General features: G+C 41.4%; 1 protein-coding gene across 1 annotated transcript in view; it reads left to right on the top strand.

Annotated features, from left to right (window-relative positions):
- The first annotated feature begins 1,424 nt into the window (after positions 1 to 1,424).
- PTPN21 (protein tyrosine phosphatase, non-receptor type 21) overlaps positions 1,425 to 12,286 on the top strand; it is a 60,168-nt gene continuing 49,306 nt past the window's right edge. Inside the window, exon 1 of the mRNA XM_011357123.2 lies at positions 1,425 to 1,802. Within this exon, the coding sequence (XP_011355425.1) occupies positions 1,623 to 1,802 (180 nt within the window). The 5' untranslated portion in view covers positions 1,425 to 1,622. The remainder of the gene's footprint in view (positions 1,803 to 12,286) is intronic.

The following is a 12,286-nucleotide window of genomic DNA, read 5'->3' as shown; positions in this document are numbered from 1 at the left end:
CTGCCCATCCTAGGGTAAAGCTGAGAAAGCCGATTTTCTGGAGGCCTGGGGTCTGTGCGGAACGAGAGGGTTGAGGGCGGACTCTGCCCCTCGGCGCGGTTCCCGACCCAAGTTCGGGGTAACCAAGCACCGCCGAACCCCGCTGCACGACTCATCCTCCGGGGCAGCCTCGGCTTAGAAGAAAACGGAAGGTGGCAACTATCTGGGATTCTGGAAATAACCCGGGATTTGTCGATTCGTTGGGGGGGGGGGGGGGGGGGAATCCAGTCAGTGTAAAAATCCCCAGTTGCCTCTCACGTCTGATTTGCTTCAGCTTCAAGCCCATGAGTTACCATCAAAGGTGTGATTAAACCGTGGTAAATCGCGTATTTTGGGAGTCTTCAAGCGGCCCTTTTCCAGCGCCGGTGGAGGCTGGAGTTGGGTCCTTTGGAAGTTCTCTCCGGGAGCAGCCGGGCCGGACCGTCCCTAATGCGTCCGTCGGAAAACGCAGCCGCGCGCGGAGGGTTCCGGGGCCTCGGAGGCTGCGCGTTGGCCTGGCAACGCCGTCTCGTCTTCCCCCGGGAGGACCGCGGAGGAGTCGGAGCCCCAGCCCTCCGCTGCTCCCTTAGCCTCGTGGGCTTGCGGAGCGTGGTCCTCCCTCACTTACCCCAGGATGGCCTTTCAGGCCTCGCCCGCCTTCCCTTCTGGGCCGCGGCCACGCTTAGGCGAAGGCTCACCGCCTCTTTAGGCGCCCCCCTCCGGAGAAGAGTCGGGGCCACCGTGTTTAGAACTTTCCATGCTTCTGGTGGTAATCCTATAACAAGCATTTCTAGGGTCTTTTATGATTTGTTTATAAATAAATCAGCTTGATGACATACATATTTATAAACCAAAAAGGGTTCTACAAATGCTTGTTAAGCGCTTCACCTCGTTTGAACCGCGCGGCTGCCATATGTTTAGAGGGGATTATCCCATTTGGGTTCAGGGTTAATTTGCCTTTTGGGACTGAATACAGCACTTTTAGAGGTGTTTTGTAGTTATCTAAGGACTAAAGAACCTTGACATTTGTAATATTGGGGAGCCAAAAAGCTTACTCTATATATACATACATATGTATATATATATGTATAAATTTTAACATAGAAAGGGGACCACTAATGCTAGCTACTAATTTTGGGGTTATAGTAGTGCCAGCCATGATTTCATTCGGTGCTGAAGACAGCCACAGGTAGTGTTAACCACTGTTTGTAGGAACCGGTGAGAGTAGAGGCTGGACCCAAGGTCTAACACAGCTCAGATGATAAACTTCCCCACTGCCACCCAGATCTTGCTATTGCCTTCTTTTTTCAGTGGAGAGAGAAAACTTATTTGGATACAGCTGTATTGATTTTTACTTTTAAAAGCAAAATCCATTACCCATGTAACCAGTGTCCCTCTTTCTTCAGCACTGGCGTGGATGCTCCCTTCACCTGGCCTTTGGAGACTCAGTTGCATTTTAATGGAGGCAGCAGCTGCTGGGTGAGCAGCGGGAGACTGTAAAGTACTCCTCCCGGCAGCAAAGGATTGCCCCCTTCCTCCATCACCACCACTACATTGCTGGCGGCGCTTTTCCCTCTTTACCCCTTCACTCCTGAAGAGAGAAGATGCCACTGCCATTTGGTTTGAAACTGAAACGCACCCGGCGCTACACGGTGTCCAGCAAGAGCTGCCTGGTTGCGCGGATCCAACTGCTCAATAACGAGTTTGTGGAGTTCACCCTGTCTGTGGAGAGCACTGGCCAGGAGAGCCTGGAGGCCGTGGCCCAAAGGCTGGAGCTACGGGAGGTAAGCCGCAAAAAAGTCTGCCAGCTTCTCTGGCCTGGCTTCGCTCCTTACTTCTCAGCTGTTTTAATGCATGCTGGCTGTGCGTTCTCAAAGCACGTCCCTAGCCATGATATCTGAGTTGAGCCAGCAAGCCCACCTTCCCATGAAGCAGAAATAGATACAGATCAAGAGGTCTTTCCTTGGGGTTACCCCATAAGAGAATTAATAGTGCCTGAGTTTTGAAAATGTTTATATGTTCCCCCCAAAATGTAAGTCAAAATCAAATATGAATACATTTGGGATTATCAAGTTCCCGTTTTCTAATATGATCCCAAATGGGTCATCTTGATCTAGTACAGTTTACTGATTTCATTCAGTCACTCAGTCATTCAACATTGTTTTCCACAGGCCAGGCTAAGATTCTAGAGACATGTTGCCTGAGTGTGAATTCTGGTTTCCTCACCAACTAGTTGTTTAACCTTGGGCAAGTTATATGACATCTCTGGGCTCCAGTTCCCTCATCTGAGCCTCAGTGGAGCTTAACCTTCAGAGTGGTTGTGTGACTTAATGTGTACGTAAAACCATGCTCTAATAACTAGTCTGTTATAATAAGGAGGTTTGTCCTGGAAAACCCCTAATCTAGTTACTAGGAAGCTGTGGAGTCTTCAAGTATCCACATGATATTTTAAATTTAAAACACTATGTATGGCCCATGAAGAATAGAGCTCTAATTAAACCCAGCCTTTGGTTGCCTGGTTCTAGGGCAAGAGGAAGAAACTGGTTATTCCACACAAATGCCCATGTTATATTCCTAACTGGAAATCCCAGTGATGTTTTATTTCATAAAATGTCAGGAATAAACTGTGCCCTGTGAGACCATACAATCATTTGATGACTCAATATCGAAGACAAGTGCCAAGCACATGTGTATTAGGAGCTTACCCTTGTGTTGATACCAGTAAGAAAACAGACCCAATAGGGGAAGTGGCGGGTGCTCTAGACAATGGGAAAGGCAGCAAAGGGAAAGCTTCCCAGGGCAAGTGATGTCTGAGCTGACACCTGAAGGATGGGGCAGGGTGGTCCTATCAGGAGCTGGAAAAGACTTTCATTAAAGGAACTGGACACGGCCAAAGACATGAGGCAGGTGATCTATTTGGAGCCTAAAGTGTGTAGAGGAAAGGCTGAAACCAGGGGCCATGTAATATGGGGTTTTGTTCAAGTTTTTGTGCTTGTCCTGAAGTAATAGGGAAGTTAGTGAAGGGTTTTGAAACAGGGGTATGGTATTGTTTTATGCAAAGAGTAAGCTCTGGAGAATGATTAGAAAGGAGTAGCTGTGATGCAGGCGGTGGTCACCTGGAATTGGATGGGGATGGAGAGAAGTGGGTGGAATCTGGAGATATTCAGGATGTACCTGTGGCGTGTTGGGGGAAGGGCTGGCCAGGGCTCCAGGTTGATAGTCAGGATTCTGGTAAATGGCGGGGACCATAACAGAGAGAGGAAACGTAAAAGGAAGGGTAGGTTTGAAGGGGATAAGGAGAGGTGTATGTTGAGTTCAGTTCTGGAAGTGCTGACATTGAGATGCTGGTTGAGATGTTGAGCAGGCAGAGGCACCTGCGAGTCTGGAACTCAGCTGAGAATCCAGGCTGGAGGAACGAGATTTTGGAATCATCAGCTGAGGCCAGTTAAAGCTGGGTGAGGGTATGAGGCAATCCAGGAGAGAAAAAGAAGTGGCAGACCCTTCAGAGTTGAGTAGAGAAGGGAGAGTCTTAAAAGGAGATGGAGTTGGAGATGGAGATGGAGCAGCCGTAGTAGGAGAAAGTAATCCAGGAGAGCTGGCTTCTGTGACCACTCCTGCTAACTCGCATTTATTCCGTATTTTTCGCTTCCTTCACCCATTTTTTCTATTTCAGCTTCTTTTTCCTGTAATTTCTTCCTCATGCACAGGGTCTGCCTAAAACCACTACATAGTCAACTTCTTGAGGAACTGTGGTTAATTTATTTTTGTACTCAGAATACCCGGCATGGAATGTGCTCAGTAAATACAGGTTGAACTGAACCCACAAGCATTGGTTTCCTTCTCTATTAGTCAGGAAGTCCAGAGAAGTTTCGATCCCTTGTTTGAGGTTATCAGACTCAGGAACCAGCATCCTCATATTACTGTGGGTATATAAAGATACTGATTTTTAACAGGAGAGAGTGCTTTGAGAGGGAACAGATGTGATACCTAGAAAATGTCTTACCCCTAGACAGGCTGTTCTGCCATTTTAAGTTGTTTAACGACAGTCAAGGTTAGAAAGTAGTTTGTATAGCAAACTTTTCCCTTCAGAGCTTCAGAAGCTGTGCTCTGTAGCTTGTAGACAGTTGGCTCAAGCCCCAGGCTTAATCCTGCTGAATGATGGTTCAGAAATAGTCAGCAACACCTGTTCTGAGTTTGTGTCCATACATCACTTATGTGAATCATACCGAGATATTAATATGTGTGTTATCTTGCACTATTCTTCCATCAAGCCAACTCAGAATTTTCATAGCATATAGATTTGCCTGATAAGCTTTGCTACCACTCATATTTAAATTGGGGGAGAGGAAGTTTTTATTTTTCTTGCCAGGTGAATACTATTTCACTTCTATAATGATAATTATAAAGGTTACACAATAATGCCATTATAACGCTAAACCCAGGGGCTTCAACTCTTATCGGTAGTATTTTAGTAAGCAGGATGTGTGGGTATATAATACTTACTCGTTAGTCTTTTTTTTTTGAGTGTCTATTTTATAATGCATTAAGAAACTAAAAACAGGTTAATATACTTATTTTCAATTTAGTTGACTTAGATCGTTAACTTTTTTCTAAGTTCACCATATTTGAACTATGGAAAGTGACTTTTAAAAAGGGAGAAAAATTATCCTCATGGGAAAATATTGTTCATTATAGCAACAGCCTCGCAGAGAGACATTGAAATTCTCTGAATCATTCATTCTGAATTTCACAACGCTTTTCCAAGAGATGCTGTGAAAGTCTTAGTTTTATAGAATTTATGAGGAATTAGAAAACTTTCTCTCCAATTTGGAAAGTATACGTTACAGAGGCTGGGTGGCGGTGGTAAGACAAGAGGGTGTCAGCTGGGCACAGCCACTCCCACAAGGCAGCGTGACCTTCGTGAAATCAGCACAGTCTGGAGTGAGGTGGTGAGGCTTAAAAACCTAACGTCTCAGGAACTGAGACCTGTGTTACCCCTGCTTACTGAGAGTGATATGTAAAACCAAAATGCAAGTTTAGTAATTAACTCCAAGGTATGGAACTGCCCCGTGTTGCCAAGTATGTGTGCCCACTAGCCAGGCCACGGTCTCTCTGTAGGCAAGCCACGTGGGAGCCAGAGCAAAGCAGAAGTCGCTGGGTGAGCATAGAATCAGAGCAGGGAGGTCGCCCTGAAAACCTTACATATCTTCATGAGGGGAATGGTAGTGTCTCTGAGACCAGACGAGCTCCTTAGAGTCTGGTACTCTTTCTGGGCAGTGCTTAGGTGGGCTCTTCCTCTTGAGAAGGCTGTTTGTAACAGAGTGGTTAAGACATTTGCCACTGGAATCAGAAAGACCAGTGCTGTCACCTATCAGTTCTGTGACCTTGAGCAAATTACTTAATTGGGGATAACAATAGTATCTACTTGATGGTGATTATGAGGACCTGGCATTTAGGGAACTCAGTAAGGATTGCTCTTCAATTACTGTCATTATTTGTGACTTCCATTAGCATGTTGCGTGCACTGATCAACTTCTCTTCAGATTAACTCTTGTAAATATGTTTCTTCCTTTTACTAAGAGAGTACAGGCTTGTTTATAAAATATTCTTATAGTACCAACAAGTATAGTGGCCACTTCTTACAGTACTAAACTGTTAAAATTTTAGTATACATTGCAATTTGGCAGTCATGTTTGAACCTCTGTTTTTGATGTCAGCTGAAATTAATTTGTACAATGTCACTTGCTGCCTCATTGCCCTCAAAAAAGAGCTTCACTAGGCTTTTACTTCTGTATTAGCCTATCCTCTCTTGTCCTCGACCTAACTCCTAGGATTAAAAAAATTTTTATGAAATTTTGGATTAAGCTTTATATTTCTCAAGAATTCTTTTGCAATTTTATATTATATTTGATAATTAAATTTTTATCATGTCGTCATGGGTTTTAATTAGATTCATTGCAAACTATTATTTCTTGTACAAGGCACCTACCTTTATCTTAATATTCTTATTAAGCTGAAATTTATATATGGTTGGAGTTTTTGTTTTTGTTTTTTTACTTTTAAAATCTCCAGTTAAAGAACAGTGAAATTATAAAACTCTGAAAGCCTTTCGAAGATAACTTTATCATGTTTTTGCTATGATACATTATGTATCGGTTTTATTACTTAGATTTTAGAGGGCAGTTTTCTTTCATCTATTTCCGAGTGTTCATGTGTGTGAAGGGGAACAAGGATCCTCACTGTTGCCTATATATTTCGCATACGAGCATAACTACAATTTTAAGTTGAGATCAGTACTCAGCTATCCCTAAAATTATCTCCAAAGCATTTTGTTGAATAGGGTGAAAAGTCTAGCAAAATTTGGAAGTTCTTACTATATCCTCTCATTTTAAAATTATAATTATAGCCTTTGTTATTTGGTTTCTCTCTTGTGGTTTATCACAGACCTTCAGAAAATGTTTTTAAGTTGGATTTGAAGTGCATCACCCATATGTCAAGTTTTTATTCTTCAGAATGTAAGCTCCTTCAGCGTAGGACTGTTCCATCACCGGTGACTAGAATAGCGCCTTGTACCTTACAGTACGTAGTCGCTGAATAAATGTATACTTAGTTTTAAAATTAAGATTCTTTTTTTTTTTTTTTGAATTTAGGTTGATAAACATGGAAAACAGTTCTGTTAAGTCAGCTTTTATTTGCTGTGTGATTTAATTTCCTGGAGAAAGCTAGACATTTACAAAACTTTGATCACAGGTAAAAAGCACTCTTTTCTTTAGACACTTTTCTTTTTCACTCTGGGGCTTCTTTTGAAGCACTTAGAAAATGATCTAGTTTGAGTGACTCCCTGAGGTAGATTACTATGTCAAGAGAATGTCAACTTTGCTGAACTTTTGAACAGATTCTTCTCATAGTGTTTTCTGGCCGATGGGGAAATTTTTTGGCTAAGGGATTTGTTGGAATAGAGAGGAATAAAGCATATGATGCAAGTCATTACTCTCAAGCGCAACTTTAGAAAGTGTTCTTGGCTGCCAGAGTGTTTTATTTTAAATCAGTGTCTCAGGTATTCCAAATATCCACTGACCTTATCTTGACTGTTACCTGAGTAGACCTCAAGAATTTCATGCGCATTTCCTTCTGTACTTGCTGTTTTCATTCGGACTCTAAAAATAGCTGAAATATGTATAAGGTAAAAGTGTAATACATGCAAACTTTTTAACCTTTCGGGCTGAGTAGTTATTCATTCAGGTATGTATGTTATAAAACCAATAAGATTGACCTATGGACATGGATCAGTAAATATCTTTAGTTAGACCATCTGAAGCAAATATAAATCTTAGATTGGCCTCTTCATCTAGATAAAGAAGTCTTTTAAAGAAGTCTTTCAAAGTCCAAAACTGATTATGAATGAGCAAGGATATTTCTTGAATTTTAGATTAGCTGTTACTTTTCCTATTTCATATAAACCAGCCATATAAACAAGTAGAGGAATTATACAAACATGGAGATTTGCATTTTAGAATAACTCATATATCATCAGACAAGATATTACAGAATTCGGAAACCCGTTTACTTAAAGTAATGAAGTATTATGCAACCTTCGCCTCATTCTAATGAAAAGAAGGGCTTATAGTTTGAGATGTTAATCTCCCAGTTTGGGACTTTTCACCTAAGAGACATTGAAGGTGTCCTTGAATCTCTCTCACCAACAATCTGCCACAATAGTGCAGTCTCATGACCATATGGAATTAAGTATGAATTTGCTGATATGAAGAGGTTTGTGAGTGGAGTTACAAAATGGCAGACATAAGAAACTGATAGTGTTTTGGGGGCTCTAAAGTCTTTCACTGTCTTTGGTGTATGTGTCGTCAGATTTCACACTTTATAATACTACAAACTTTAACAGCTTTCTGCTATCCTTCTGGGTATATGGACATTATTGTGCTGGAAGCTGTATGTGCCTTATCTTGTTTAATCCTCACAGTGAGTTAGGCATTATCTTTTCCATTTCGAAATGAGGAAACTGAAGTTCTGAAAAATTGAGTGATTTACTCTAGTAATCTGGATGATTGCACAGCTAATAAACAAAAGAACCAGAATTTGAGATTTTATCTGTCAGAACTCTGCTTGACCTTTGACTTTTAAGGCTAGAGGAGTCTCGGACCCATTGAGAATCTGATGAAAATGCAGAATTTTGCATACAATTTCAGGTGGTTCATGGATAACACCTCTCCCCTCCCCCCCATCCATCAGTGAACTCAGGCTGTGGGCCTAGAAGCCTCTTGGATGAGACAATCTTTCCCCTTTTCTCGGCTTAACAGATTCTTACCTAATCTTTCTCCAGAATGAAGGTGCTGGTAGGATGGAACGTGAGCAGTTCAAAACCTTCATATTTTTAAGAAAATGACTTGCCTCTAAAGTGTACCCTGCCCCTCCTTCCCCCACATATGTTCTTCTTGAATGGCCTGGATCATCAGATTTCAGAAAAGGTCATTGGAGTATTCATTTCCTCCCTGGAGCAACTTACTGTTAAGGAAAAAAGCTTCTTTCAAGGAGGAAAGGGAGGAGGCTGTGAATGAGATTCCTTCATTGCACCTCTGTTGATAGAGCCATGTCTGTCTTCCCTACCAGACAGCCTGAGTGCCCACCAAGCAGTAAAGCAGTAGATGTGGTGACAGTTCTTCAGTGAATAAATGGATAACTCATGTTTCCTTTATGCATTAACCAAATTCCCTGGCCATTTGTTGAGCCTTATACTTCATCCTTCTTGTCAGATACATACCCTACCTAAACATGCTATTTTCTTTTCTATTAGCAAGTCCTTTGCTCATATCACTTTCTTAATGACATGCTAGTGTCTTTCGTTTAGGGGGACAAAATTATGCTCCAAGACTAAGTCCGTCTGCCAGGTTCACTGTGGGAATTTCACATGCCAATAACATGCAGAATCATGTCTCTTAATAAGCCAATCAAGAAATAACATATTCCAAAGCAATGACAAATTAATAACACTATTGCTCCGGGCAAGGGGAAATGAAAAAAAAAAAAAAGTCTGAATTTCATTGAGATCTACCTTTTACAAGCTGATACTCAGCTTGGCCAACAGAGCTGATACCCAGCTGCCAGGGCAACAGTAAAAGTCCCTTGTTGCTAGAGCACGCTGCTGAGAATGAAGGGGTGGTGTTGATGGGCAAGATGTTCTTCGTGGAGCCCCTGCTTACCTTCGGCCGCTGCTGGGGAGTCACCTTTGCCATGGCAGGAGTTAATGCCCCAGAGGTCTTTGGAAAGCTGTTTAGCTCAGCAGAGGGTAGCCTTGCCCAGACCGAGCGCTCCCGAAGAGTCCTCACAAATTCTTGGTATTGACACACTAAATCTCCCCTTGCCATGGTTGTTTCTTCACATGTTCTTATCGATGAGCCCCAGCGGTATCTCAGCACCTGAGCTACTGAGTGCTTGTCAATGACAGCCCATGAGGTGGTGATGTCCTGGCACAGCCCGCCTCACTCTTACATCGAAAACAACTTCGTCGTTAGATCAGAACAACTTCACTGCTAAAAGCAACTTTCAGTTTTCGTCAGGAATAAGTGGATTCGAAATCACATCAAACTGATACACAACAGCTGATTTAGCAAATATTTTCCTGTTTGGTTCTCCAAGCAGTTTGTTCATAAATAAATGTCAGATTTATCACTTAATGAACTGTTAGGATATCCAGAGTCATTTTTAAACTTTTAAGAATTAGCTTAAGTTGTTAATTTCAGTGGAAGAAACTGTGCATGTCACAAATTCTGTATGGAAAGAAGCAGTGTGTCATAGAAATAACTTTTCTGTCAGGGGTTTGTACCACTTTCTATAGTAGATTACCCAAATGAAATCACTAAAAGCTGTGCAATATAAATAGGACAGAGTAATTGTGTTATTTCTGAACAAGCTCAAACTGAGCAGGGTAAGAAAATATACAAGTAATTTCATGCTGGGTGGCAGCGACTTATTTTCTTTGTGCATATTAAAACAACTTGTCTTTGCTCAGTCCTGTTACAATTATTTAAGTGGCTCAGACTTCGACTTCATAAATGAATTTCAGTGTTACGTGAATTTTCAGCAGATTGAACTTTGTACCATTAAATTCAGCTGCAGTTGGCAAAGCAGGGTTTTATAGGCAACACAGTAGAGTTCAGTGCCAGATGAACTTGGGTTTAAATCCCTGCACACTACTTGTGTGACCCGAGGAAACCAATTTAACTTTTCCGGATTCGTTTGTGTGTGATACAGTTGCATGTGACAGTAAGATGATAGCTATTTGTTGGGTACTGACCATGCACCGAACACTGGACGATATGCTTTACGTATGTTTGATTGAACCCTGGGCATAATTGACTTCCTTCCTCTACCCACCATCTCAGTGATAGAGTGGACCAAAGAAGGGTAATGTCTAGACCTAGGAGAGGTCCTAATGTAGGATTCTTCTTAGCTGGCAACTCTGTATTTTTAGTGTAAAGTTCTTTTTCGTTAGCCATTTTCATTTTCTTTTGTGTCATGTAAATTTGTTAGTTGGAATAATTTACTTAGAAAAAATAAATTGGAGAAAAGTGACTTGAGGTGTTATTTTAATTTTTGTTAAAGTTATTGGGGTAACATTGGTTAATAACATATAAATTCCAGATGTACAACTTTGTAATGTGACATCTGTATACTCTGTTGAGTGCTCACCACCCAGACTAGTCTGCTTCCGAGGTGGTGTTATTAAGTCAGCCAATTAAATTCAGAGCTACAGCATTGGGAATTAAGAGTCACTATCACATCCTTTTTTTCCTCCCAGAGTTTTGTGTGAAATATCTAGAAAATAACCTTAATTTCCATTCACTCACATTTTGCGCTTACAGATAATATTTGCACAAGAGCATATTTGACTTGTCTGTATTTTTATTATTGGCACCTATTTTGAAGTCAAATTTACATTTGAATAGTGACTTAAGGGAAAGAACACTCATAAATTCTATATTACAATATAACAGAAAGAAAAATGAAGCATGTTTAGTAATGAAGACTATATCTAAAATGATATTATTATGCATATGATATCTGTCACCCACCACCAGAATGCAGACTTCACTGTACACTACTGTAGTCGCTGGGTGTGGCTGGGTTGACGAGCCAGCGACAGCCCCCAGCTAGAAGTTAGGTCTTCCAGCTCCAGGGTTAGCAGTTTTCCCTCAACAGCACTCTACTTTTCCATTGAGCCATTTCCATTTTCCTAAAGATAAGCGATCTAAGTGTTGATATTTTCTAATAATTTATTTTAAAAGGAAAAGAGAAAGGAAAGGAAAAGTTACCAGAGACAAAGCCCTCTTCGTGAAGGAAGTATGTAGATGTAGAATTTCCTATACTATGAGATCTTATAACATTTACGGGGTCTTGAAAACTATGATAATAGATCTAATATTACTTGAGCACTTATTGCATGTGAGACACTCTTCTAAGTGCTTTAAATGTTTTTTTTGCTTATTTTCATCCTCAACAATCCTGTGAGTGAGGCACTATTATTCTCATCTCCATTTTACAGATAGATAAACCGAGACTCAGAGGTGTTAAGTAACTTGCTCATGGTTACATGGCAAAAACCACAACTGGAGTAATTCTTCTGGCTCCTTGGATCGGCATCTTTCTTCCTAATATGTAACCCTGGGCAAGTGACAGGTGCCCTGTTATGGAGCTGGTGTCCTTAAGGACAACCTGGTACATCGCAGCCTCCCAGATCTGATGGAGATTGTTTTAAGTACTCTTGAGATATTTGTTATCACTTATTTTAATTACTACCATTTATTATCTTGCTTAAAATAAGTTTCTAAAGTCACATCAGGCAAAGAAAGACAAGCCTGAGAAGGAACATGAATCATGACTAGGCTAGCAAAACAAGGTTAGGAATGCCTGGAGTGCTGAGGCCAGAGCTGTTTGATAGGAAGCCTTCTATGAGCTTGTTCCCTGGCAGAGTCGGAAGTATCAGGCTGATGAAATACACCCCAGGAGACTTCCCTGCGGAGAGATTTTCCAAAGCAATATCTGGTTACACTGCTGTTGGATGAACTTGGGGGCTTCTAGAGTCAGAATCTACATCCAAAAGAGAAAACATGGGTGAACCGGTGAGCCCATCGAAGTTCTCGCCTTTACTGATGGAGCTGGACAGCTGCGATTGAACTGCTGTGTGCACAGCTGTATTTCCCCGTCAGAGCAGTTTATACCATCTCAGTGTTTTCATTCTGTCGTCTATGAATTA

The sequence above is a fragment of the Pteropus vampyrus genome, unplaced genomic scaffold, assembly GCF_000151845.1.
Source record: "Pteropus vampyrus isolate Shadow unplaced genomic scaffold, Pvam_2.0 Scaffold32, whole genome shotgun sequence".
In the NCBI taxonomy this organism is placed as follows: domain Eukaryota; kingdom Metazoa; phylum Chordata; class Mammalia; order Chiroptera; family Pteropodidae; genus Pteropus; species Pteropus vampyrus.
This window is presented reverse-complemented; position numbering and strand designations above follow the sequence as displayed.